Source organism: Equus asinus, chromosome 3 (genome assembly GCF_041296235.1).
Source record: "Equus asinus isolate D_3611 breed Donkey chromosome 3, EquAss-T2T_v2, whole genome shotgun sequence".
NCBI classification, from domain to species: Eukaryota; Metazoa; Chordata; class Mammalia; order Perissodactyla; family Equidae; genus Equus; species Equus asinus.
In genome coordinates this window covers 148,410,544-148,436,745 of record NC_091792.1, presented here as the reverse complement: position 1 = coordinate 148,436,745, position 26,202 = coordinate 148,410,544, and the positions used below count along the sequence as shown (strand labels likewise).

The following is a 26,202-nucleotide window of genomic DNA, read 5'->3' as shown; positions in this document are numbered from 1 at the left end:
CGCGCCCGTGGCGCCTGCCTGCCAAACTGCCCGGCGCCGGCCCCGCCCCCAGGCGCGCGCCCGCCGTCCCCGAAAGCCCCGCCCCCAGGCGCGCGCCCGCCGTCCCTGAAAGCCCCGCCCCCAGGCGCGCGCCCGTCCCCCAGGCGCCACGTGCTCCGGGAGGGCGGTGCAGGGGGCAGAGCTGACAAGATGTTCTTGCTGCCTCTTCCGGCTGCCGGGCGAGTCGCCGTCCGACGTCTCGGGGTGAAGCGTTTCTGGGGACGGGGTCTCGCCACCGCAGACATGACGAAGGTGAGAGGCCGGGGCTGGCTCCGGGGGCTGGCTTCAGGAGTCCTGCCCGCGGGCGACAAGGGCTTCGGGGCGGGTCGAGGCCGCGTGTCCCGGGCTCCTGGGCCAAGTTGCAAAAATCGGCTCAAAAGAGAAATTCCTTGTCTTTGCAGAGCTGGGCTTTGGCAGGGGCGGGCGGCGCGGGGCCGCAGATCTCCCCCGAGCATTCTCCAGCCGGCTGCCTGCCGCGGGTGCGCTTTCATCCTTCTTTTCTAAGAGTGCCAGCTAGGATCCGAACTCCGGGCGCGAGAGAATAATCGCTATAGCTAGCATTTCCTGCGCTCCCACTCTGTGCCGTGCCCTTATTTTATGATTTTGTTTAGTCCTCCTAGTAACCCAGGGAAGGACGGTGCCAGTGTTCGGTGAGGTGAAATGTCCTTAAAGGTCCCAAAGTCGGCCAGTCACGGGCCCCGGGCTCCACAGCTCCCTCTCTCCCCATGCCGAAGTGGAAGGCCAGGAAAACACAGGGCCCCCAGGAATAAATTGCCTGAAAGGGTTTCTAGAGAACAATAATGTCTCTTTAGGGAAAAGGGCTTTGCAGAGAGACCTAATCTCTTTGTGAGATTACAAAGAGAATGTCTTCCAGAGGAAAAGCCTTCACCTAGTTGAGCTCCAAAATATTGTGAAGAAGGTCACTGTTGGGATGGGGAGGATCTGGAAAGCGGAGTGGCTCAGTGGAAGGAGCACAGGCTTGGGAATCACGCTTGAGGACCAGAAAGAAATGACTGTCCTTGGCAAGGAATGTTCTAGATAGGGCTTGAGCTCGAGCCTCCCGCCATATCACAGAAGGTGGAGGGACCAGACTCCTGTCCAGTGCTCTTTCCGAGATGGTGCAACATTACCCAGGTAACAGCGTGTCCTTGCTGCTCAGTTCCCTGCTTGGTTCCGTGGAATCCCGGGCAATGGGCAGCCGTAGGAAAGTTAGAAGCTGGAAAAGTCACCAATGCCAAGAAAGCCTATTTTCTTTGATGAAAAAGAGAGAAAGGACACCATTTGGTCTAAGTACCAGTGTGATTTTGTGGAAAAGACAAAGGACTGTGAAGGAAGGCATCAGAATTCTCTCTCAGTTCTGTGGCATAGCGACTAATATGTCAGACCAGGTTTCAGTTTCCTTAACTGTCAGGCAGGCAGAAGATTACACATTCTTTCCACCTCACAGAGTTGCCCTAAGGCAGAAAACGTTTTTGAAGTGATAAGTTGCTGTGCAAAGGCAAAGAGTGATTTCTTCCTTATTTAGTTGGCTGAGGGGTGAGCCACTAAGTGCTGGGCAGAGTGCTGTGCTCCTGCCCCTCTCTGTGAAGTTGCCTCCTTTTTTTCTCTTTCAGCCTGTGGGTTAGCCAGAGTTCTTAGCATCATTGGCAAGTGTAGCCATTGGCTTTACTGATGTGGCATTCGAGAGGATCTGAGATTTGCATTTGAAGGTTGTAAGAAGAGGGAAAACTTCTTTCTACTCTCCCAGATTCTGTGGCTGGGCCTGAGAATTAGTTGGACATAAGACAGATTAACAGGAGAAAAGCATGCACATTTCACTTGATACTTTTCTTTGTACATGGGAATCTTCTAAAGGAAAATAAAGACCCAAAGAAACATTTAGACCCAAAAGCTTGTATGCCTTTTTAAACAGAGGCCGATCACTTGTGGGGATGTGAGAAGACAAGGGGGCTTGGCTAGGAGCAGTAAATTGTGAGATAGTAACTTGGACGTGTCTGGAGGACACTAATAGAAGCTAAGGGTTATTTTAGTGGGTTGGTTTGTACAAGTCCATTTTGGTGTGGAGTCCCAGTCCCCGGTGATAAGGATATTCTCTTCCTGGTATAGGGAGAACACCTTTCTCCTGGGAAATTTTATGACCTGCTTTTGGGTAGAAAGTGGGAGGTTAGAGCCCTTCCTGCACCTGCTGCTTCTCATGTGCCTTCAGCTCAAAGTAATCACTAAGCCATCGTGGCATATTTTGGGGCGGCATGTTCTGAACCTCTTTGAGGTCTAACTTGGTTACAATTGGATTTGCTTTCTTAAAACACCATTCTGCTCTTTCTGTGAAAGTGAAGGAAGCCTCCTTTATGTTGTGAAAGCCTTTCCTTGTGAGGGACCCTGAGGACTCATGACAGATAGTCATTTCAGGTTTGCTTTGGCAGAAATTTGGAACATTTAGGTGGGATGTGAATGTAGCGGACTGTCCAGCACCTGCTTCTTTTTGGGCTTTCTTCTTCTGTCTTCAAAGAGGGACATGATTTTGGTGGAATTATTTGCCCCTTCTGCAATTTGGGGACCCTTGAGTCCCTCTAGGGTCTGCTCTAATTATAGTCACTGTTTTTGCTTGTTCTCAGGGCCTTGTTTTGGGAGTCTATGCCAAAGAAAAAGAAGATGTTGTGCCACAGTTTACAAGTGCAGGAGAGAATTTTGATAAATTGGTGTGTGGAAAGCTGAGAGAAATGTTGAACATGTAAGTATTCATCTGTGGGTTCCAGTTTTTTAAATGCCCTGAAATAGAAAGAGAATATTTTTTCTCTGCTTTATTGTTAGTAGATGAAAATTCAGGGAAGTATGAAGTAAGCTGGCCAAGATCTTCTCAATGAAAGTGAAAGTATGTATCTCTGGGGTACATTTTGACACTTTGTGTTTCAGTATGAGTGGGTGTACACTTCTGGGAAGTCAGGCCACTTCAACCAGTTCATAAACTTTTTGTGAAAGCACCCGATTTCCTCAGCCCACCCTCCTGGCTCGAGTTCACTTCTCCCCACCCTCGTCCTACCCGCCTGCCTTCCCACCAGCCTCTCTACCTTCTTTAACTCCCCTTCACTTTTTGGGGAAAGCATCTCCGTGGACTAGTTCAAAACAGCCTAGGAGGCATTCTCCTTTCATTCCATGCCTTGAGTTTCAAGAGCTTCTCAAATCTTAAAGTACACGTGAATTGCCAGGGGACGGAGTCAGAATGCAGATTCTACTTCAGTAAATCTGGGCGAGGCCTGAGATTTTGACCACTCTTGGATTAGCCAGGGTCTGGTGAAGGTAGAGAAACTGGTTTTTCCAAGTCCTTCTGAGCTGCAGACCACATTTGGCAGAAACAGAAGTATCAGCATAAGCCACTGCAACTACATATTATTCAGATTATAGATAACCGATTAGAATCTAATAGATACAATGTAGTAAGTATAGTAATTATGTCATCGTTGGATAACAATTTGCATCCCCTCTCAGTTACCAATCTTTCACCAGTAGACAGCCTACTCAAGTGCTTGACTAACTCATTAATCCAAAAGTTACCTTGGTGGAGTGCAGAACAAGCTGGCCTTCTCGACTGATAACTATCAGCTTCAGCGCCAGGGCATCCTGTCCTCTCGCTCTAGTTGTGCGCTGCCACCTGTTTTGTTTGGAAATTGCCCAGTATCTCCTCTGTAGATAAGCCCCCACAAACACCCTCCCAGCTGAGCACACTGCAGTCAAGTCAGCCACTTTGATTAGTTGTGTCTTTTATTAGAAAGATTTAAGATTCAGGTGAGCCCTCATCTGGTGCTCCGCTCTCCTCTGCAGTCACGGGTTACCCATCCATGGCATTGCTTTCCACATTTGTTTTCAAATAAGTTTGTATTAAAACTAATCTGGAAGTTTGCTAAATAGCTTTTGAGCTAGAATTAGAAGTGCTGCATCTGAGAAATCTGGCCTGAGAGAATTCTGTTTTTTGATAAAAACGTAAATGCAGCAAATTCACAGAAGCAGCAAAGTATTACAATCATGCTAACGGTATGTATGTGTCACCTCTCAAGGGAGCAGAGCAAACTAATTTTTTTTTTAAAGATTCTATTTTTTTTCCTTTTTCTCCCCAAAGCCCTCCAGTACATAGTTGTATATTCTTCGTTGTGGGTCCTTCCAGTTGTGGCATGTGGGATGCTGCCTCAGCAAGGTTTGATGAGCGGTGCCATGTCCGTGCCCAGGATTCGAACCAACGAAACACTGGGCTGCCTGCAGCAGAGCACGTAAACTTAACCACTCGGCCATGGGGCCAGCCCCCACAGCAAACTAATTTTCAAAACAATTATTTCCTCTTGTTTCAGATCTGGACCACCTCTAAAGGCAGGCAAAACCCGAACCTTTTATGGTCTGCATGAGGTATGAGATGATGATAAGGTTTATTCGGCAAACCCTTATTAAGCATCTACAACGTGCCAAGTACTATGGCTGCATAGTCGTGCAGAAAACTTGGTATCAGATTGTAGGTATACTCTTATCACAGTATTAAGGCATAAGTATTATTTAAGATTGAAAAGAGGCAAGTTGCTGTCAAAAAGTCCTGCCTCTCTTGTAGTCAGTCTACAGGCTTTCTTGTTCAATGGCCGTAGTCATGGCACTGTCTTACATAGGAGAATTACTTGCAGGATTATTCTCACTCTACCTTTCAAACACACACGTTATAAAATTTTACCAACATACAGGGCTAAAAAAAACCCAACAACCAAATTTTCCCAGTGATTTTGCCCTGTTCAGGTAGTTGTGTGGGAGCTCATGTTCCATTTCCTGCTGGAAGTGAAAGCTTTAAAGACATAAGCAGCTGATTTTGTGTGTTTGCGAGACAGGACTTCCCCAGCGTGGTGCTGGTTGGCCTTGGCAAAAAAGCAGCCGGAGTTGATGACCTGGAAAACTGGCATGAAGGCAAAGAAAACATCAGAGCTGCTGTTGCAGGTTACTTTACTTTTGAAGTTTAATATTGATAATGATTCCTAAGGATCTACGCTTTAAGATTGTCTGTGTCCCCCTCTCTTTATCTTCTTACCATCACCACCCCTCCCACGTACACACAGAAGTGTCTCGTCTTAACAACTAGTCCATTTCCCTTACGCAACGTGCTTGGCCTTATGTTAGATATGGAAGGTTAGTTCATGGAACTTTATTTTTATATGTCTTTAGCTTCTGTTTGGAGGTTTCGCAACCCTTTGTTCACTCTTGCAGTATTGACCTTAGAGCTCTATTTTATCAGAAAGTTCTAAGATGTGGATCTTTTCTTTTTGTAATGCAACCCCAGTGTTGCCCAACTTTTAAATCACATGGAGTCGTCATATTTAGAAATCAGAGAAAATGGATGCCAAGTGTGGAGTGCTTTTCTGTCACTAGTTGCCAAAGGTGTGTGCCTGTGCCACTTTGTCACTTGGATGGTGTAAACATTGAGGTCCATGCCATTGGGTCCCTTCAGAGCTGAGCAGCAGGACGAAGCCCGCGCTGCAGAGGATGTGGTTAAAGATACTTTGAAAACATTGCTGAGGTGTTGATAATTAGCTTGTTTGACTGATCTTTGGCCCTGGATATATCATGCCTGTTTGTTAAATTTACTTTCAGTGTTCATGTTGAGTGATTATTTCTTAACTCTTATTTGGGCGTTTTTACTGACCTGATCTTAATAAAATGCTGGGCTAATAATGGACTTTGCTCAGTTCCTTAAATATCATTTCAGTGTCATCATTTCTCTGTCATTTTTAATTTGGTAAACCTTGGTGGTTGGAAGCTTCATCAGGAGATCTTAGAGTTTCAGAAGTAATCCTTATAATAGCAGGCCCTTCTGAGGGCCCACTCTGCGAGGAGCTAGCCCGGTCAGTCATGTTATCCATCAGTCTGTCCTCGCGCTACCTGTGAGGTGTGTGTACATCCTCACTTCACTAAGAGGAAATGGGGGCTCAGAATGGTCAAGTGTCAGAGCCGAGATTTGAACCCCAGTCCTCTTGTTTCCCCAGCCCACCACACCATGCCTCTGCCTTCTGCTATTTGTGTTGTCTCTGACTGACCCTGATTTTCTGGTTCCTCTGTCCTTTTGAAGCGGGATGCAGGCAGGTTCAGGACCTGGAGCTCTGTTCTGTGGAGGTGGATCCCTGTGGAGATGCCCAGGCAGCTGCGGAAGGAGCAGTGCTAGGTCTCTATGAGTATGACGACCTCAAGCAGAAAAAGAAGGTGGTCGTATCGGCGAAGCTCCATGGAAGGTGAGGGAACGAAACCAAGATCAGGGTTGCATTCCCTGGCATTCTCACAGAGGGGCCTCTTGGATATGAGCTGCCTGCTTCCTAGTCTCTGGCATGGCTTGTCTCTGACCTCCCCATCGCCTTAGCCACTTTAGGAGTATAACTGTCCCCACATTCTGCTCCCAGCTTTCATCATATGCATGTTCCCCTGTGACTCCCTACCGGTTACTGGGTTACTGCTGGTAACTGGGAAGCCAAACCAAGTTGGCTGCCTGAAGGAGGAGAGAGCAAGATGACAGACAGGTCCCAGCAGGATTTGATCCCGATAATTTCCATTTAACCAGCATCTGCTGGCACCATGCTACGGGCCAGAGAGGCACAGAGGCAGGGCTATGGTCTTTGCCCTCGGGATCTAGTAGGGACACTCATCCTTCAGCACATTTGTTGAGCACCCCCTCCATTCCAGCCCTGTTCCGGGTTCTAGGAGACGAGATCCCTGCTGTTATCAACAGTCAGTGTGAGACCTTCAGGAAGTGGTGCTGTGGGGACAGTGGGGGGTCTTGGCACAGCCTGCTGGTTGGCAGCTGTGATGTAGTGGTTAAGAATGAGGGCTCTGTGACCAGTCAGCCTGGCTTTCCATCCTGGCTCAACCACGTACTCACTGGGTGACCTCGGTTAAGTGACGGAAATCTCTCTGTGCTTCATTTTCTTCACTTGTTTAGTTGAGTTGTCATTCTCATTTCATAGGGCTGTTATGATGATCAAAAGACAGATCCTGTTAAGTGTGTGGCACAGGGTAAGCCCTCTAAACACTGAGTTGTTATTTTCTCCATTGCTACACTGGCCGTGTTAATTCCTGTTGTGCAGAAGGAGAGCTAGGATCGTGAAGCACATGCCTTTCTCCTTTCTCTCCTAAAGGTGATCCTTGCCCTCTGGTGGGTTGGAGTGTAGAGCCTGACTCAGGCAAAAAGAAGGCAGAAAGGCCTTGACTTCCACATCAGGCGTGTTACGGGACGCTCGCTCTACCGTTAGCACTGGGGCTGCATCATTCCTGGAGCAGTGAAGGAGGCCGAAACGGGTCTTTCTGTGGGAACCTTTCCATTAATTTGTGTGGTGAATTTAGTGCTTCCAAGACCCATCAGTGCAACCCTTTTTACACAGATGAGGGTTCTGAAGTGAAATGCTGGCCAGGATCTCCTCCAGCTTGGCTCAGTGGGGGCCATGTTCTCTAGCTCTTCACACCCTACTGTCTGCCATCTGGGTCAGATCACAAAGAATGAATCCAGCTCCCACGTGCCCATCGTTTTTCACTTGTAGTCCTCTTTTGTTTTTATAAGGTAAGAGCCCCTTTTAGCTGTGATGTGGTCAGTGTTCTGGAGAGGTTGTGACAGTGATGCTGTGCTTTCTTCCACCAGCGGGGATCAGGAGGCCTGGCAGAAAGGATTCCTCTTTGCTTCCGGGCAGAACTTGGCACGCCACTTGATGGAGGCTCCAGCCAACGAGATGACGCCAACCAAATTTGCCAAAATTATTGAGAAGAATCTCACAAGTGCTAGTAGTAAAACAGAGGTCCACATCAGGTAATTCAGGACTATGTCATAGACTCATAGGATGTCACAGCCGGAGGAGCCTTAGAGGTCCTAAAAAAATCCAGCTCCCTTGCTATTCAGAGGAGTAACTTGAGACCAGGGAGCTGAGACGAGACCCGCCAGCAGCCACACCTAAGCTGGGATAAGGGCTCAATTTCAAGTTCTTTCCATCATATCTTTCTTTTCTTTTTGAGAGAGTGCCATGGCTTCAGACTACATGGGGCATGTGTGTGTGTGTGTGTGTGTTTTATAATAGCTTTATTGAAATGTAATTCACACACCATACAATTCACCCATGTAAAGGATACAATTCAGTGATTTCCAGTATATTCACAGAGTTGTGCTACCATTGCCACAATCAATTTTAGAACATTTTCTTCACCCCAGAAAGAAACCTTGTACACATTAGCAGTCACTCCTCCTTTCCCTCCACCCCAGCCATCAGTTGATGGACATTTAGGTTGTTTCTACCTTTTGGATCCTATGAGTAATGCTGCAGTGAGCATTAGGGTACACGTTCTTGTGTTGATGTATGTTTTCATGTCTCTTAGGTATGTACCTAGGAGTTGAATTGTTGGATCAAATGGTAACTCTTTAATTTTTGAGGAACTGCATTTTGTTCTGATAAATTCTTCTTATCTTTTCTTGACACAAGTGGAGAACACAGCACGCCTAGCTTGGCATGGTTTGAGAATCTCTGCCTCGTAGATTACGTGAGCTAGATGCCAGAGCTGGTGTTCTCAGACAGTCCTGAGGTGTTACGGTCGGCAGCTAGGCTGTTGGACGCAAAAGCCTGCCCCTCCAGGTTCCGTTACCATCTTGGGATCGCTCAATAACCCTTTAAGGAAACCGACTCTGAGCATTTGGGGATTTATAATTAAAATAAATCAACAGATGTTTATTTAAAGAATTCTTCCAAGTTGTTTCTCAAGGATTTAAGAGAATTCATCAGTACCTAATTGTGGTTAGAGCTCACATTTTTCATGAGAACCTCGATGGTCTAGACAGAGTGAAGAAAAATGTGTCATCTACAGAAAACACAGCACTTTGAGCTTGATAATGTTTTTGGAATGATTAGCATATATTTAACTGGTAGCAGTGTTTAGACTCTATAAAGGTGTCTTGGCAGAGATTATTCCTTGTTTGAGGAGACGCTGGAGCCACTTTGTGTTGGCAAGTTGTGGCGTGGGCTTACACATCAGTGACAGCAACTCCTGTGTGCCTGGGAGTTTGGCATACAAGGATGGATGCCGGTGGTCCTTGTCCTCAGAGAAGCGAGGACCTTGTAGGAAGGAATAGACAGGTAAATGGGGTGGGCAGAGGATGCTGCAGGAGGAGAGAGGCGAGGAGGATTGTGGAAGAGTTGAAAAGGCCTGCCAACAAAAATGGTGCCTAGGCAGAGTCTGGAAGTTTACTTATAAGTTAACAGACCAAGAAAGTGGGGCAGGGCATTTCAGATGCAGAAGCACACGTGCAGCCGCTCCTTGGGAAACTGCGAGGCCTGTGGCTGAGCAAAGGGACGGTTCGGCCAGAGACGATGTGTGTCAGGTGGGAGGAGTGTAACCCATTAAACCGAGACAGCTGCGCCAGCCCTGCTCCAGTGTAGGTGGGTACAGATCGAAGAAATACAGACACTACTTCCAGATGGGCAGGACTTTAATAAAACACCCAGTAGTGAGTTTATGATTAAAAATACCCACGTCATACAGCCTTACTTCCTTTGAAGTGATTTTTAAAATCGTTCTATCTTCCATTTTTATATTCTTTTCCTTCTGAAGTTTGGTGGCCATCTCTCCATGATGCAATCCTTGTTTAATAGTTCTAAGAAATGGATAGGCAAGTGCAGGAGGAGCATTCCTTGAATATGGTTGTTGCTCGTCTGTCTGGAGGAGTGTAGGACTTCTCTCCTGGCCTAGTTACTGTGGCCAGAAATCCATACAAAGCCCTTTTGTACCCCCAGCCTAGAATGAATAGGGATACGGCATTTGTTTTCTGTTGGCACCGAGGACTATTCCCATTAAATTACCCCATTGATCCTGTGTTTATTACATACTAATTAGCTTTCCTGCTTCAATCAGATAGCTCAAACTGCAATTGAAACTGTGAGAAATAGCATGACAACATTGAAAAGATCGAAGTCCAGCAATTCTGAAAAAGCCAAGAAATAGGATATTTTAGCCCAATCAGTGGAGTGTAGTTTTGTTGGTTGTTTTGCTGGTTGTTTGGTGGTTTGTTTTCATGTTTTTTTATTTTGCTCTTTTAGAAATACCAAAAATAAAACAGTGGACCCCTTAAGTATCTCTAAGAACCCTTTATGGTCTCAGAGCCTTGCTAATTTCATCTTTAAATTAAAACTTTAGAAATATCTAAGTACGTTAGGGAAAAAAATCAAGTAATAATTATTTACTGACTGTGCACTATCACCTGACATTACATTACGTTCCATGTGTGGATTCTCTTGGTAATTCTTTACATAATCTTCTGATGGAGGTATCATTGACCTCATTTTATAGATGAAGAAGTAGGCTCAGAATCAGGTGACTGTCCCAAGAATGTCCAGAAGGCGGATGGGACGGGATAATTGAAGGCTTAACTTGTCTATATTTTAAGTGCTTGTATGTTACACTTTTTTACACACAGATGAGCTTTTTCTAAGTTATTTTGAAATAGAGATAACAAAGTGTATTTACTTGTTTCCCTTTCTGCCTTATAGACCCAAGTCTTGGATCGAGGAACAGGAAATGGGATCCTTCCTTAGTGTGGCCAAAGGATCGGATGAACCTCCAGTCTTCTTGGAAATTCACTACAGAGGCAGCCCCGATGCAAGTGAACCACCCCTGGTGTTTGTTGGGAAGGGAATTACCTTTGACAGGTACTTCTTTATTATATCTGTGCTTTGTATTTGGGTGAATGCTTTGTGTGCACTTGTATCATTTGGTGTAAACAGTCAGTGTGCTGCATCACAACGTTTTGGTCAGCGATGGTGGTCCTATAAGCTTAGTACCATTTAGCCTAGGTGTGTAGTAGGCTATACCATTTGGATTGTGTAAGTACTGAGGGGAGGAAGAAGTTTTCTTTTACCCTTCTAAGTTTTTCTGGCCGGTCTAAGGATTAAATTGACATGAGACGGATTAACAGGAGAAACACAAATAAAAGTTTAATAACATGTATACATGGAAGAAATCCAGGAAAACTGAGTAACTCGCCCTAATGGCCGAAGCCCTTACTTTAAATACCGTCGTCAGCTAAAGACAGAAGATGTTGGGGTTGGGGAGAGTCAGGGACTTCACAGGGAAGGAAGGCAATTCAGAGTAGGTGAAAAGGAAACATAGGTAGGTTTGGGAAACAAGCGTTTGGCCCCACAGAAACAAGAACAGAGGGGAGCCCAATAAACAGGCTTCTGTAGGTTCCTCCCTGTCCACCACCCAGTTCATGCTATGCCAAGGTGATAGCTCGCTTCCTGAGGCAAGTTTTTTTATCTGAATTCTTTTAGGTGGTTAAGGGGGAGGAAACAACAGAAACTGTGTTTTGCTTCTTAAAAATAATCAGCCTCAAATAATCCTCATGTTAAAGAGTTACATTTCAGGGTGGCAGATTTTGTTCCTCTTTAGTACACTCTGATGTTTACACGATAACAAAATCACCTAATGATGCGTTTCTTACAACATGTCCGTGGTATCTCTGTCGTTACGTGACACATGGCTGTAGTTTGCTTCACAAGCATGGTGTTTGGTCAAATCTTACTTGTGACTTTAAATGTATTAAGCTGCCACTTATAAAATGCTGAACATGTGTCAGAGACTCTATTAGGCATCTTAAATATATCAGCCCTGATCTTACCGCTAGGAGCAGGGCATTGAGGAAATTCCTAGGTCAGGAAACTGTGACTGTGAGGGGTTAAGTAATTTGTTAAAGCCCCATAACTAGTAAATAGAGTCAGAGGTCAAACTCAGGTCTTTTTTGAAAATGTCTTAAACTCTTTCCGGCACACACTTTGATTCTCCTCTGTGGATATTAAACCGTTCCCATGTGGATAGTGGGGGCCCAGCTATTTGGATTATGCTGTCCTTCCCTTGGCTTGCTTCAGCTTACTCTTTTTAGCTGACCAGTCTAGCTCCCATTGATCTTATTAAACCGTAAGTATTCCTTAGAATTGGAAACTCTTTCTGGTTATTTGAACCAAGGAGAAGCCGAGTTGGAAACGATGGTATAGGTCAGTATTTCCCATGGAAAGCGTGTGCTACTGAATACTAGCATCAGGGTTGCTAATTAAGTGTGAGACTTAAAAAAGGATTACTTGACAAAAAAACTAGGTTAGATAAAATTTACCCTCAAGTGTTCAGTTCAGTGAGTTTTAACAAATACAGGCACCCATATGACAGCCACCACCATCATGAAAATAGAACATTTCCTTGGCCCCCAAAAGCTCCCTTGTGCCTTTCTGCAGTCATTCCTTCCCCACCTCCTGCCTCAGACAACCGTCATCTTTCTGTTACTCTAGATTGGTTTTTACTACAGAAATTCATATGCATGGAATCTTTCATGTTTGGCTTCTTTCTTTCAGCATAATATCTTAGGAATTTATCCATGTTGTTGGTCATATCAGTAATTTGTTCTTTTTATCACTGAGTAGTATTCCATTGTATGGAAATAATCAGAACTTCTTTATCCATTCATCCGTTGATGGAAATTTGGGTTGTTTCCAGTTACGGATTATTAGTAATAAAGCCAAGATCATCTACAGACCTTTGTGTGGATATCTGTTTGTCTTTCTCTTGGGTAAATACGGAAGAAAGGAGTGACTGAGTTGTATGATAATGGCATGTTTAACTTTATAAGAAATTAGCAAACTTTTTAAGTGGGTATACCATTTTGCATTCCCACCATCGGTGTACGAGGATTCTCTTTGGTATTGTCAGTCTAATTCTAGCCATTCCCGTGAGTGTGTAGTGGCATCTCTTTGAGGTTTATTTGGCATTTCTCTGACTAATGATGTTGCACATTTTTCAATGTGCTTAGTGGCCATTGGTATATCTTCTTTAGTGAAATGTCTGTTCAAATCTTTTGCCCTTTTTTATAGGAGTGTTTGTTTTACTGAGTTACAAAGTTTTTTTTTTAATATATTCTAGATATAAGTCCTTCACCAAATAGATATGTTGAAAATATTTTCTCCCCACTCTGAGTCTCGCCTTTTCGTTTTTTTGAGTGGTGTCTTTCAAAGAGAAGTTTTTAATTTTGATGAAGTGTAGCTCATCAACTTAATTTTATAGTTCATGCTTTTTTTGCCCTGTTTAAGAAATTATTGCCAGTGCCAGGGTCTGTGTTTTCTTTTGTAAGTCTTATGGTTTTAGCTTTTAAGGCTATGATCTGTTTTGAATTTCGGTGTATGCTGTGAAAAGCATTGAGGCTTTTTTCTTTTCTATTTGGGTATCCATTTGTTTCAGCAAAATCTGTTGAAAACACTGTCCTTTCCCCACTGAACTGCCTTGGCACTCTTGTTAAATCAGTTGACCATATAATTGTGGGTCTTTCTCTGGACTCTGTGTCCCACCACCAGGACTTTGTGACCGGACGTTTTGATGACTACAGCTTTGTCTTGAAATTTAGTAATAGGAGCCCTCCAGCTTTGCTCTTCTTTTTCAAAATTGCTTTGGCTGTGTGCTTTACATTTGCATATCAGTTTTAGAATCTGCTTGCCGTGTTTTACACACATAAACAAAGCCTACTGGGATTTGATTGAGATAGATTTTTGATTGAGATAGATTGAGATAGATTATTTATTTTTTTTGGTGAAAATTTGGTAGTCGTGTGGGTAATGAAATAAAGGGAGTAAAACTGATATAGGAGACCTGAATATACATGAGCCATGGCAAACATCTGAATGACAGATGGTGGGAGCCTCAACTAGGATGGATGTAGTAGAAAAGAAATAGGTGGATTCGAGAGAGGTCTAAAAGGTGAGCAAAGATAACTGCTGATCTTTGACAATGGTTACTTTAGAACGATGGTCTTCTGAATAGAGTGGAACTCCCAGAGCAGAAAGGGTCTTGCGATGGATGTGGCTAGTGGACAGAGGGACAACCTCCTGCACCAGCATGCTCCCTTCACCCCCTCCAGGGGTTATCCTTGGACTTCCTGGACCAAGAGTATCTTTCTTTTCTTATTCTGAGCCCCTGGATAGTCTTTAATTCTGGGTGTAAATGACAGCCATCTAATTACCAAGTGCTTCTGAGGTGAGTGAGAATTAGGATCTGATTTCTAAGGAAAGCAGACCCCAGGCAGGGAGTAGATTCTCCAGAGTCACCAGGGCAAGTCAGCAGCAGAGCTCGACTAAAACTCAAAGCCGAAGCTGCTGGCTTTGTAGGCCTGTGAAGCAAGTCACTTCTAGGTTCTTACAAACCAGAAGCAGGAAAGTCAGCAGGTACTTATGGAAGCCTGCTTTGGGGTAGAAGGTGGGTTTCTTGCTGATTGAAACCCTTTTCAGCTCCTGTGGTTGAGCGCCATCTCCAAAGCTGCGGGGCAGCCCCAGCTTCCTTCCCCTTGCCATCAGCAGGATTTCCCACACCTTGGGGACGTCGGAGGAAATTGTTCTCCCTCTGTCCTTCTCTGGGTGGAGAGGGATCCTCCCAGTCTTCCATGAGCTTGTCGGCTTCCCTTAATAGTTTATGACCTTTAGATTCAGTAAGTTGATCGATTCGTAAAATTTGCTGAGAAGACAAATCTGGGTAGGGGTCAGGAGTTAATGAGCTAATACAGAGATGGAATTTGAACAGCACTGATTGTATGATGTAGTGATGTTTCCAGTGGCACGGCTTAAATTTCATTCAAATAGAAATAAAATGAGCTAAGACACTCATCTATATTTTTATAAAGACTGCAGCATTGTCTTTTAAAATGTTGAAATTATTCAGATTCTCAATTTAGAAATTTGCGTTTTCTTTGCCAGGTAAATGGTGCTTTTATGTGGCAGTTAACCCTCAGCTTATATGTTCTTTTTTAAGAAAGTGATTTTGGCTCTCTTCTTTGGTATCAATATTGCACAGTGTCCTTTTCCCCCCAGTGGTGGCATCTCCATCAAGCCTTCTGCAAATATGGACCTCATGAGGGCCGACATGGGAGGAGCTGCCACTATATGTTCAGCCATCGTGTCTGCTGCCAAACTCGGTCTGCCCATCAACATCGTAGGTGAGTGGGCAAGGGAGTGTGTGTTGGAGAGCTTCTGGAATCCACTCACATGGTAGAACTGAGATAACAAACATGACTTTCTCTACCCTGAAAAGATCAGGAAACGGTTTTTAAATAGCTTTTCATCAAGCAGCAGCTGTTTAGCTAAATGTTTTCTAGTCTGAACTGATCGAGTTCAATGTGTTTTGCAATTGTGGGCTGTAGCTAGAATTGATTTGTTGTACTTCCACAAAAAGTGGTTAGCAGTCAGGGGCACATAATGTCGAGTTCGTGGTTTACTCCAGTGAAAAATGCTCAGTAGTCAGGGTCGAAGGGCATTGCCAGCTCGTTTAGTGATTACCTCATAGGGGTTGTGGCCGATTCAATGGCATGATACTCAGAAAATGCCTGGGACTGGAAAAGTGCTCAGTACGTGCAGCTCTTTGTGTCATTCAGGATGCCAGACACCATGCTGGGGTGTTTCAGAGGAATGTGCGAGTGGGGGAGACTTAGGTTGAAGGGCTTGTCCAGTATCACACCCATTGCATGGGAAGGTAGGCTTGGAATCCAGGTCTAGCCGACATGTGTCCCCCTCCGCGCCTTTACAGTCATAGTCCTTTTTTGCTAAATTATTTGAAAGTAGGTTGCAGACATCATGACGTGTCATCCATAAGTACTTTAGCATGTGTCTCCTAAGAACAAGAACATTCTGTGTAATGACAGTACCATTATCATTTCCAACGAGTGGTATAGTAACCTAATTCAAACTTCCCAGTTGTCTAAAAAAGTGTTCCTTTTATATATGTGGCTATGCATGCACAAATACTTATTTCTATTTATTTTTTAAATTGGGGAGCCAGTCAAGGATCACACATTGCGTGTGGTTGCTGTGTCTCTTTAGTTTTCTTTAATTAGAACCCTATTCCTGCATCTAGGCTTGTCTTGTGATGTTCCGTGATTTGGGTTTATTTGGTTGTTTCTTTGTGATGGAATCAGGTTAGACCTCTTTGGTAAGAGTGTTGCATGGGTGACATGTACTCCCTGTTGCTGATGTACAGAATTTCACTTGGCTCATTGGTGATGCTCAGTTTGATCTCTTAATTAAGGTGATCTCTGTGACCGGCATGCTTCTGATGGCCCACTGGTGGCCTCTGTTCCAGGGGTGGCATATTTGGACCCAGCACATCCCATGTTTCTTCGTATATTACTTTCCAACAGGTTTGGCCCCTCTTTGTGAAAATATGCCCAGCGGTAAGGCCAGCAAGCCTGGGGATGTCGTTAGAGCCAGGAACGGGAAGACGATACAGGTTTGTAAGCAGAAGACACAGCCCTCCCCGTTCTGGTATTTGGAGCCCCAGGAATCTCAGAGTAGCTACGTGAACACACCTTGAATGAGTGCAGAGCACAGGCTCCATGTAGGGGAGGACGGCATCTTTATTGCAAGTAGCTTTTCATGCAAAGTCAAAAGTATTTCTTTATGGGGATTTTAAGAATGCCTTTCTTATTGTTCCTCCTACTTCCTGTATGCTGTACACGCAAATTACCACGAATTTGTAGCCAGCCCTGCAGAGCAGGGCAAAGCAGTAGAAGTGTGCTCAGTTTTCTGGATACACCTGTGCTGTGGTTAAATTTTTCCATTTGGGTGCTCAGGTGGAAAACACTGTCCTGAGTCATGGACTCTCACTCCTGGGGCACGTGCATGCACGCAGGCTGCCCATACTGATTGGACCTCTAGTTAAGAGAAGGGACTGTAGGATAGGTAGAGTTGCTGAAGTTGCAAGAGTTCTTGTGTCTGGAGCTCCAGGCTGTCACTTCGCTGTAACTTTCTTAAACTCTAGCCTGTTTGTTTTCAGAAATCTTGACATTTTTCTCCACTCTGTTTAAACTTGTTGGTAAAATGGATCAGACATTTTCTATTTATTTCAGCTTCCAAAGTCATTAGCATTCAGTCAGCAGCTCTAGTTCAGAGATTATTAAATTATATTTGCTCTTCAGATTAAATATATTCCTATTCTAATTGAAGTATGTTTTTGATACTCAATGACAGACATCACACTAGCTTTTTCTCACTTTTAAATTGAACATTGTCATGAATATCTAGTTTTGATATTCATTACTTGTATTATCTTTTATCTTACCTTTTTCTTTTTGATCCTCCTCTCCAGGTTGATAACACCGATGCCGAGGGGAGGCTCATACTGGCCGACGCACTCTGTTACGCGCACACCTTTAACCCACAGGTCATCATCAATGCCGCCACCCTAACAGGTGACACAGTATGCTTTTCCTGCTTTTGTTTGAAGAAAGTCTTATCTGTTGGCATAGAGTGCACACATTGTATTCAGGGCATTTTACTGAATTTGGCTTGCTCCATTTACATTCAAAGATCTTTCTCCAAAGGAAATGCTCTGCATTTGTAAGCTGTTTTGAATATTAGGTTTGTTGTTTTAAAACATTCCAGGCTAGGGGCCGGCCAAGGGACCGAGTGGTTAAGTTTGCACACACGCTTTGAGGCCGAGGGTTTCGCTGGCTCGAATCTTGAGCCTGGACCTGGCACCAAAGGCCATCAAGCCATGCTGAGGCCGTGTCCCACATAGCACAGCCAGAAGGACCTACAAGTAGAATATACAACTATGTACTTGGGGGGCCTTTGGGGAGAAGAAGACAAGAGAAAAAAAAAAAGATTGGCAACTGTTGTTAGCTCAGGTGCCAATCTTTAAAAAAAAAAATTCCAGGCTATACCTTTAAAAAAGGAAATAACAAGTAGGTCAGATCAGCCCATCCAGAGTGACATCTAAAAATGACACTAAGAGATGTTTTCTGGTACAATTACTGTGTGGTACAGATCTGAAAAGATTAGTGATAAATCCCAAAGTCAGTAGTTGTTTTTTATTAATCATAATGTATCTGACACCCACTGCATTTTCTGAACTTTTTGTACTTGATATTATAAAGAAATCAAAACATTTTGGGGAGGTAGCAAGATCCTCATTGAACAGAGGCAGCACAGTGCATGTGTGGTATGAAACAGGAGCTTTAGGCCAACTGGGGGTGACACCCAGCTGTGCCACTTACTAGTCGGTCAGCCTTGGGCAAGTTACCTGACCCCCCTGAGCATCAATACCTGGGGACAAGTCTGTGTGCCTCACTGAGTTTTTGGAAAGCCTCTTTAATACACTGCCTACACGTGGCAGACGCCGGGTGAAGGAAGGCCAGAACACCCCCGCTCGGTAGAGTAACGAGTGAACTCCTAAAGGGGTGACAACGAGTATTGCCTTATTGCAGAAACCCAGTGTTCATAATCTTCCGTCGAATAGTTCTCTTTCTAGGAATTCATTCTGTCTCTGCCTCTTTTAAGGTTAAAATTCAGAGCATTTTCTGTCCTCTGGTTTTAGTTCTTCCCCTGGTCATGCGAGCCTTTACCTGAGCGGAAATCGGTTCATGTTTCCCTTCTGTGTGGGTCTAACAAGGGTGCACAGATTTATTTTGCTGAGTTTTTTTAAGCTAGTGTTAGAGTATTTTCATGGTCTTTGGTCTCTCTGTTCAGTTCAGCAAACACTCTAAGCTGAAGGGTGGAGGCGCTGAGGTCGGTGTTTGGGGTGCAGTGGTGAGGTGGGTGGGAGTACACCCTTTCTGTCAATGAGGAGTCAGGGCGCCCCCCCCCCCCCACCGCCTTTTTTGTTGCAGTCCGAAGGGGGTCTGAGAAGGTGGGGAAATTGGTGCAGGTGTTGAAGGCGAGCTCATGGGGAGCCTTCAGGCTGCCCGGCCGTTGCCCTGGGTGAAGGCTGTCGATGGTTCACTTCAGTTCCCCGGATACCTGCTGAGCCCCTCCTCGGCTCCAGGGGCTGGGGTCAGAGGGGAGCTTGAGAAACAGTTTCCAACCCCGAGTTCATGGCAGGCTTGAGAGATAGAAGACCTGATTTTAAAACTTGTCCTGCCTCTTAATAGCATGTGACTTTAGCCAAGGCCTCAGTTGTCTCATCTGTAAAAGGGACATACTGGCACCTCACTGACGGGAGGAGTTTCTCTGAAGGTTGAAGGAGATGATGCGTGTCGATGTGCCTGGGCTGCCAGACATGGAACCAATGTTACTCTCCTACGAGGCAGGCCGGTACCAGGCTGTAGGAGCAGTGGCAGGATAGGGCATGGCCATTCAGTCGTGGTACCCCTCCTCATCTTTGTAATGCATGGTTGTGACTTAGGACGGAACGAGAATGGGGACAACATCTTCCTAGGAGCTTTGATGTTTCTGCTGTACTCGGAGCAATTCTGGTAACACTGATCAGTTAGCACCTCAATTTATGGCTCCAAATGGGCCTTGTAGAAGAAAATGGGAAGTAGGCCTCTGCTATTGGTAATTCTGAAATTGGTGGTGGGACTGGTTCTGTAATTATGTAGACAATAGATTATTTTATAAAGTATATGATGAAACCATCTTTGGAGCCATGATCCCTGTTGGATCACATTAAATATTTATGTCTGTCATTTTCTGTTCTTTTAAGAAAGGGTGTCATATTCTTGGTTGAGGTTAATGCTCATCTTTTCTATGAGAAATTTGAACACTGATGCAAGACTCTTATGGGCTTGATAGGAATGTTGTGAGGACAAGTGAATAGTATGGGAAAAACCACTAACTTGAAAAATAAAGTATTGATGAGTACGAGATGTATCCCCCAATCACATGGTGGACTATAAGCAGTGAATGACCGGCCCCTGCCAATAGTACCCAGTATATCGCGGGTGCCAAATGAATGGCTGTTGACACACTTGGCACGTCTTTAACTCCTGCTAGTGGCTAGGGATACAGAGGTGAGTGAGAACAGGTGTCTGGTGGAGAGTCAGCAGATCCTCACATGCACAGATTTAAAGTTGCAGGTGACAAGCACAGAGAAGCAGAGTTAAAAGGAGTCCAGAGGAGCCTGTGCACTTGGGGATTTCGTGGGTCCAGGTGGTCAGGCATCTTGTCTGACAGTGCCGCCTGGGCTGGCATCTGAAGGAGGAGGCATCTCTGGGTGGAGGCAGGAAGGAAGAGCATCCCAGGGGAGAGCACACTGCACGGTTGGGGCCCGTGGGGGCAGCAGGGAACAGGATGGAGAAGAGCACAGTGAGGCTGCCGGGATGCACGATGCTGCTAGGTGCCAGGCCCTGGCTGGCCTTGCTGTGTTAGGGGATTTTGTCTGGAGCTAAATTCAGCAGGAAGCTACTCTTAGAAAACTAAGAGTTTTAAGCATGGGGACGATGAGATCATGTTTGTGTCATGAAAAGGTGTCTGGCTGACAGCATGCAGAATGCACTGGAGAAGGGCCAGGGTGATGCTGGCAAGCCAGTCAGGCTGGTGAACGGTATGTGGCTGTTGACTCTTGTGGATCTGTAAGTGTGTGTTAAGGATGAATATTGCAGTATTTTCAGTTGGCTTCAAAATAATCTGTTGGGCATGGGGGTATAGATGAAACAAGTTTGCCCATGAGTTGAGAATTTTTGGTGCTGGCTAGTGGGTACCTGTGTGTTCATTGTATTATTCTTTTTGCTTTTGTGTATATTTGAAATTTTCCACAGTGTTTTTTTTAAAGGCTCTTACCATAGCCCAGGTGATAGATGATGATGGTAGCAGTAGCAGTGGAGGGAAGTAGATAGATTTGAGAGAGAACTGGGAGGTAAAAAGTAACAAAACCTGAAGGAGGGGCCAGCCTGGTGGTGTAGAGGTTAAGTTCGTGCTCTCTGCTTCTGACGCCTGGGGTTCGCAGGTTTGGATCCCGAGTGTGGACCTAGCACTGCTCACCAAGCTATGCTGTGGTGGCATCTCACATAAAATAGAGGAAGATTGGCACAGATGTTAGTTCAGTGACAATCTTCCTCAAGCAAAAAAGAGGAAGATTGGCAACAGATGTTAGCTTAGGGCCAATTTTCTTCAGAAAACAAAAACAAAAACAAAACCTGAAGGAACAAATGACCCAAACGTGCCCAAGTTGCCTGGATGTCATGCAGAATCACAGGTTGTTACATATGGGTCACCACCTCAAAATCGTGATTTGTTTTTAAATTGTCAACTGTTTGTAATTTCTTACTGTTAACTAATTATTAATCTAATTCACTTGTGACTTCTTGGAAAAAATGTACAGTCACCATCCTGATGGCACAGAGTTATCTTACACTGAAGAAGTGCTGCTCCTCTCCCCAGGAAAGAGTCAGTTTAATCATATGGTGCTGTGTGTGGTCCATGAGATGAACCAAAATTAACAAAATGAAATGATGACTCTAAGCTTTATTTCTTAAATCAGTGATGTGTGCAAATATTTATCCACAAACATGGGGGGATTATTCAGTTGTCATCCAGCCACTAATCCCAACTGCAAACATATGGAAGGATATAGAAATTTTATATATTGTTAGAAGAAAAATGTTTACAAAACAGTGTATATAGTACTATCTTCAAGTTTTAGTTTTCCTTGGGGGAGATGCTAACGAACAGTTCGTGCCAAGCCATGGGTAAGGATTAAGGAGCAACTGGGACATGACAATGGGTAGCAAGTGCCATCTTGAGAAAACTGTAGCATTTCCCTCAACTTCAGTGGTGTCTCCGATGATGTTCCACATGAGTGTTCCAGTGCTGCACTGAATGAGAGTAGGTTTTGCTGTTTCCTCTTGGTAAATACTGAGCTCCTATGTGCCAGGCAGTGTGCTGGGCCCTAAGTACATACTTAGGAGTCAGATGTGATCCCTGCCCCAGAGCTTACAGCTGGGGCCAGGCAAATAGCAGATGAACGTGCCAGGAAATAATTCCAAAACCAGTGAAGGCAGCACCATGCTGTTGCACCTGATGGCTCATATTCAGGAATGTGTGCTCAAGAGGACCGGAAATCAGGATTTTTAAAAATATGTTAATTTTAAAAGAGAGCTCAGCCAATGGGACACAACTTTGTCAGAGAAGGAAATGATGAAACAAATAAATGTGATAAAATAATAACACATTTCTTTTTAAAGGCATCAAAGTCTTGGGGCAGATACTTACTGAGATATGATTAAAAATATTGAAAAATTAGGAATGCTTAAAAGTCCAATAGTAAGTAAATTATGATACCTCTACCCAATGGACTTTTAACTCATGAAAACTACTTTCAAACATTTGTTTATAAAAGAGGAATAAATGTTTAAAACATAAAAGGAAGAATACATACTTGGACATATGCAGTATGATCTTAATTATGTTTTTTAAAAAAGTTTAGAAGTCTGAAAGGAAATACTAAAAATATGTGATGGTTATCACTAGGATGAGATTATTGGTGATATTTGATATTCGTTCCTTTTTTGCATTTTCCTTAATAATTGAAGGTGAATTCTAGCTTGAGAAACAGAAAGATATTAAATGTATACAATAAGGATTTCCTAAGCTTATCTATTTTTGAAAATGAGGGAGACCTCAAAAATAGGGTTAAGGCTAAAGTTTTGGTTTGAGCAGCAGAGAAATCCGTCGTGTCTGGAAAGACTGAACACTGACCTGAGGGGTTGTGTCTTACAGGTGCCATGGACATAGCGTTGGGGTCCGGTGCCGCTGGGGTCTTCACCAATTCATCCTGGCTATGGAACAAACTATTTGAGGTAGGAATAATATAGAGAGACCTAAATTATGGAGATGATGAAATTATTCTAGCCTTAGTATATTTCTTCAACTCCTGTGTTAAAGTGATTTTTATGTTGTTGTTTTGCCTTTGAATTGAAAATTCAATAAATTTGATTCAGTGTGCTTTGGGTTTTCTATAAATGTTCTAAAATTATGGGTATGATGCCACATTCCTCCTCTCCCCTAGTAGCTTCAGAGTGATGTGAAAATGACTTACAAATACCAGAGCCACTGGGTAGAATCCCTGAGGTGGAAAAGGTTATGAGGACAGCTTTGTGAAGGAAGGAGTGGCCCGTAATGAATGTGTGTCACGAGTGAACAGGGCTTGCCCTGGTCTGTTAACGGGTAGTGATAAGGACATCTTCCCACCACTGTGCTCTGTGCCTCCTCCGTGCCCTTTCCCAGCCAGCCAACCTCTTCCAAACAGCAGTCCCCCATCACCACCTGCCATGCTTTCACTCAGCCCCATAACCTGACTCCATTTGCCTCGCTTACCCTGTCTAGAGGCAGCATGTAACTGACCTCTTGGTGACACCCCACTCTTGGCTTCTGTGATAATCTCTTCTGGTTCCTGTCTTTTCTGACCTCTGTTTCAGCCTCCTTTGCTGGCTTTTTCCTTTGTCTCCACCTTGGGTTGGTGTACGGTCCTGGGCCACATGCTCTTCTTACCCTTCACATCCCTCACCAGGAAGCTCGTCTGTTCCCATGGGTTCAGCTAGGACTTCTCTGCTGATCACTCCCGTCTCTCTCCTGAGCCCAGACCCTGTGTACCCGCTTGGCTACCAGACACATCCGTCTGGCCCCTCACCCTTTAACAAGTAATTAACGGGAGCTTACTCTGCACCAGTGGGGAACAAACAAAATGTCCCTGAGAACATTCTTGATGTTGGTTTAAGGTCCTAAACTTACTTTTTAGCCTAAACTGCTTCCCCTCATGTCTGTCATCTGGTCATTTGTGAGGGTACCCTCAACCTCTGTGCTACTTGGCTCAGCTGTCTCCTTCCAGGCTGGGTGAGGGACCCTTCCTCTGGTCTGTCATGTACCCAGTGTCCTTTCCATCATAGCACCTACAACGTTGTTTGTTTTGACTTTCTTAAATTTAAACTTCTTTAAAAACTCAAAGTTATATGTGCATAAACCTTGTTTAAATAACAGTCAGGAGTCTACAGTCTGCTTTCCTGGAGGCAGCCACCGTCAGCCCTTGGCTGAGTTATCTGACATCTACTCTTGTCTCAGAATAACAGCTTCTCTTGCTGCTTCCTGACTTTTCACTTTTGGCTCTTATCTTTGACCACAGTGTGTTACAATCTGTTTCTGTTTCTCCCACTCGCCTGTGGGCCCTTTGATGGCTCAGATACTAAATTTCTTTATATCCCCCACAGCTGATGGTGCTTCATACACATTCAGTAAAAGATGAATGAGTGAGTGTGTAAGTAATTGTATGAATGGATGAGGACAACTTGTCTTAGCAACTGGTCTTCCTAAGGTCAGCGGCGCATTTTAGAGTAACAGGTCAGAACAGCTCTTTCCTCCCTGCATTAAACATGTCAGTGCTGTGAATTTACCCAGAACCTACTTCATCCAGTCTTCCAACTATCATACCTATTTTGTCTTTAGGCCAGCATTGAAACAGGGGACCGCGTCTGGAGGATGCCTCTCTTTGACCATTATACTAGACAGGTTGTCGATTGCCAACTTGCTGATGTTAATAACATTGGAAAGTATAGGTATGTAAAATGAGCTGTAAAAATACATTTTTATAATCATCATTGGTTGCCAAAATGGCCATTTTCAATTTTATCCCCTTTCACAAAAGGTTTAACTATCCAATTTCCTTTTGATGTAGTGCTCATAAGCACTAATATTTAATGTCTTTAGTTTTCAAGGTATTTCCCAACTGGTTCTCAAAATTTTGCATGTTTTCAAATCTAAAGGTCATTTTAAGCAAATGGTAAGAGAAAGAGATGGACAGCATGGGAATTCATTACTGTGGGAAAAAGGAATCTAGAATTTATCCTTTACTGCTTAAAGCTGTGTTTCAAATGAATATTCTGAGAGTGGTTTCTATGTTAACTTAATATAAGATCTCCTAAGCTTGGCTTTTGCTCTCTGGTCATAGAGCCTTCTTAGCAAGAATGGGGGATCTTAGTGAAATGTTCAGTGCACATTTTCATGGGGCTAACTAATGATTTTTGTCTTTCTCTTCAGATCTGCAGGAGCATGTACAGCTGCAGCGTTCCTGAAGGAATTTGTGACTCATCCTAAGTGGGCGCATTTAGACATAGCAGGAGTGATGACTAACAAAGATGAGATTCCGTATCTGCGTAAAGGCATGACCGGGAGGCCCACGAGGACCCTGATAGAGTTCTTGCTTCGGTTCAGTCAAGACAAAGCTTAGTTCAGATACTCTAAAATGCCTTCATTCTGTCTTAAGTGAGCTTTGGGGCTTCAAAATATTTTTGAATGAATGGATGAAAATCTTTTAAAGGAAACAAAGGATGAAATTTAAAAGTGAAATTTGTATGCTTTGTCTTTTCATTTTATGCAGAGACTTATTAAGATAAAACTAATGGCTTGCTTGGCAAAGATTTTAAAGGTATTCTAAAAATGATGATTAATTTTTTAAAAACTACCTAATCATTTTTCAGAGTGTATGTTTTTAATTGAGTGAAATTGTATTTCGGATTTGTGATGCTAGGAACAAACTAAAAGTTACTATGCCATTGTCAGAAACAATAAATCCAGCTTTTTGTGCTCTCTGATGTGGCTCTGGTATTTACTTATGTTACTGTAAACCCAGTGACTACTATACCATAACTTGTCTCCTTTGGCTGTGTTATGTGAACTAAGTAATTAACTGGGGCACAGTGATATAGGTATTTTCCACTGTTAATCATCACTTTGGGGCAGTTAATGAGGAGCTTATCCATTTGTGAGGTAGGTACTATTATCCTCATTTTACAGATGAGGAAAATGAGGCACAAGAGAGGGTCAGTAACATGCCAATGTATCACCAAGCTAGTAAGTAGGAGAGCAGAGGTTTAAAACCAGGTGGTCTTGATGAGGATTATTTTAGGCTGGTTACTTTTAAAAACTGCAGATGAGAAGGAGGCTCTGAGGAGTGGAATTGGCTTGCCCTTTGATGAGAGACATTTGCATTTGTGAAGGAAGTCTCCATCTGTGGGGGGTGTCTCCCTCTTTGCACCAGGAGGAAGAGGGGATGCCCTTATCTCTAGAAACTCTTAATGGGGAAGGCAAGGACTTAAGTTGTTTCCTGTCTGGTAACCTCATGTAACTGACCCCCTCACCACCAACATCCTCCTTTGTTTTTAGCTGAAGATAATATTTAAGGTGGTGGCTTCTGCCATTTACTTAATCTGGTCTGATGCTTATCTAAAGTTATAGGACCACCCAATAACCAGACCCCACCTGCCCTGATACCATTTTAACAACTTTTTTTTACATATTCTTTCCTTTGTCTTGTAAAGAGATAACTCACATACCTATGCCTTAAATTTAGCCCTACTCTCAACACACGTTTGCAGCAGCAGCTCCTCCTGCC

General features: G+C 44.0%; 1 protein-coding gene across 1 annotated transcript; it reads left to right on the top strand.

Moving 5' to 3' along the window:
* On the top strand, positions 1 to 25,402 carry LAP3 (leucine aminopeptidase 3). The gene is made up of 13 exons (XM_014838787.3): positions 1 to 291; positions 2,655 to 2,770; positions 4,380 to 4,434; positions 4,899 to 5,004; positions 6,131 to 6,290; positions 7,685 to 7,849; positions 10,572 to 10,730; positions 14,919 to 15,043; positions 16,241 to 16,329; positions 17,188 to 17,290; positions 22,539 to 22,618; positions 24,258 to 24,367; positions 24,849 to 25,402. Exons 1-13 carry the CDS (start codon positions 190 to 192, stop codon positions 25,036 to 25,038), a joined length of 1,560 nt encoding a protein of 519 aa, XP_014694273.1. The 5' UTR covers positions 1 to 189; the 3' UTR covers positions 25,039 to 25,402.
* The last annotated feature ends 800 nt before the right edge of the window (positions 25,403 to 26,202 follow it).

Coding starts and splice junctions, on each gene's coding strand:
- LAP3 (XM_014838787.3), top strand. CDS start 190: ATGTTCTTGCTGCCTCTTCCGGCTGCCGGGCGAGTCGCCGTCCGACGT. Junction 2,771..4,379: donor CTGAGAGAAATGTTGAACAT/GTAAGTATTCAT, acceptor CTCTTGTTTCAG/ATCTGGACCACCTCTAAAGG. Junction 10,731..14,918: donor AAGGGAATTACCTTTGACAG/GTACTTCTTTAT, acceptor TTTTCCCCCCAG/TGGTGGCATCTCCATCAAGC.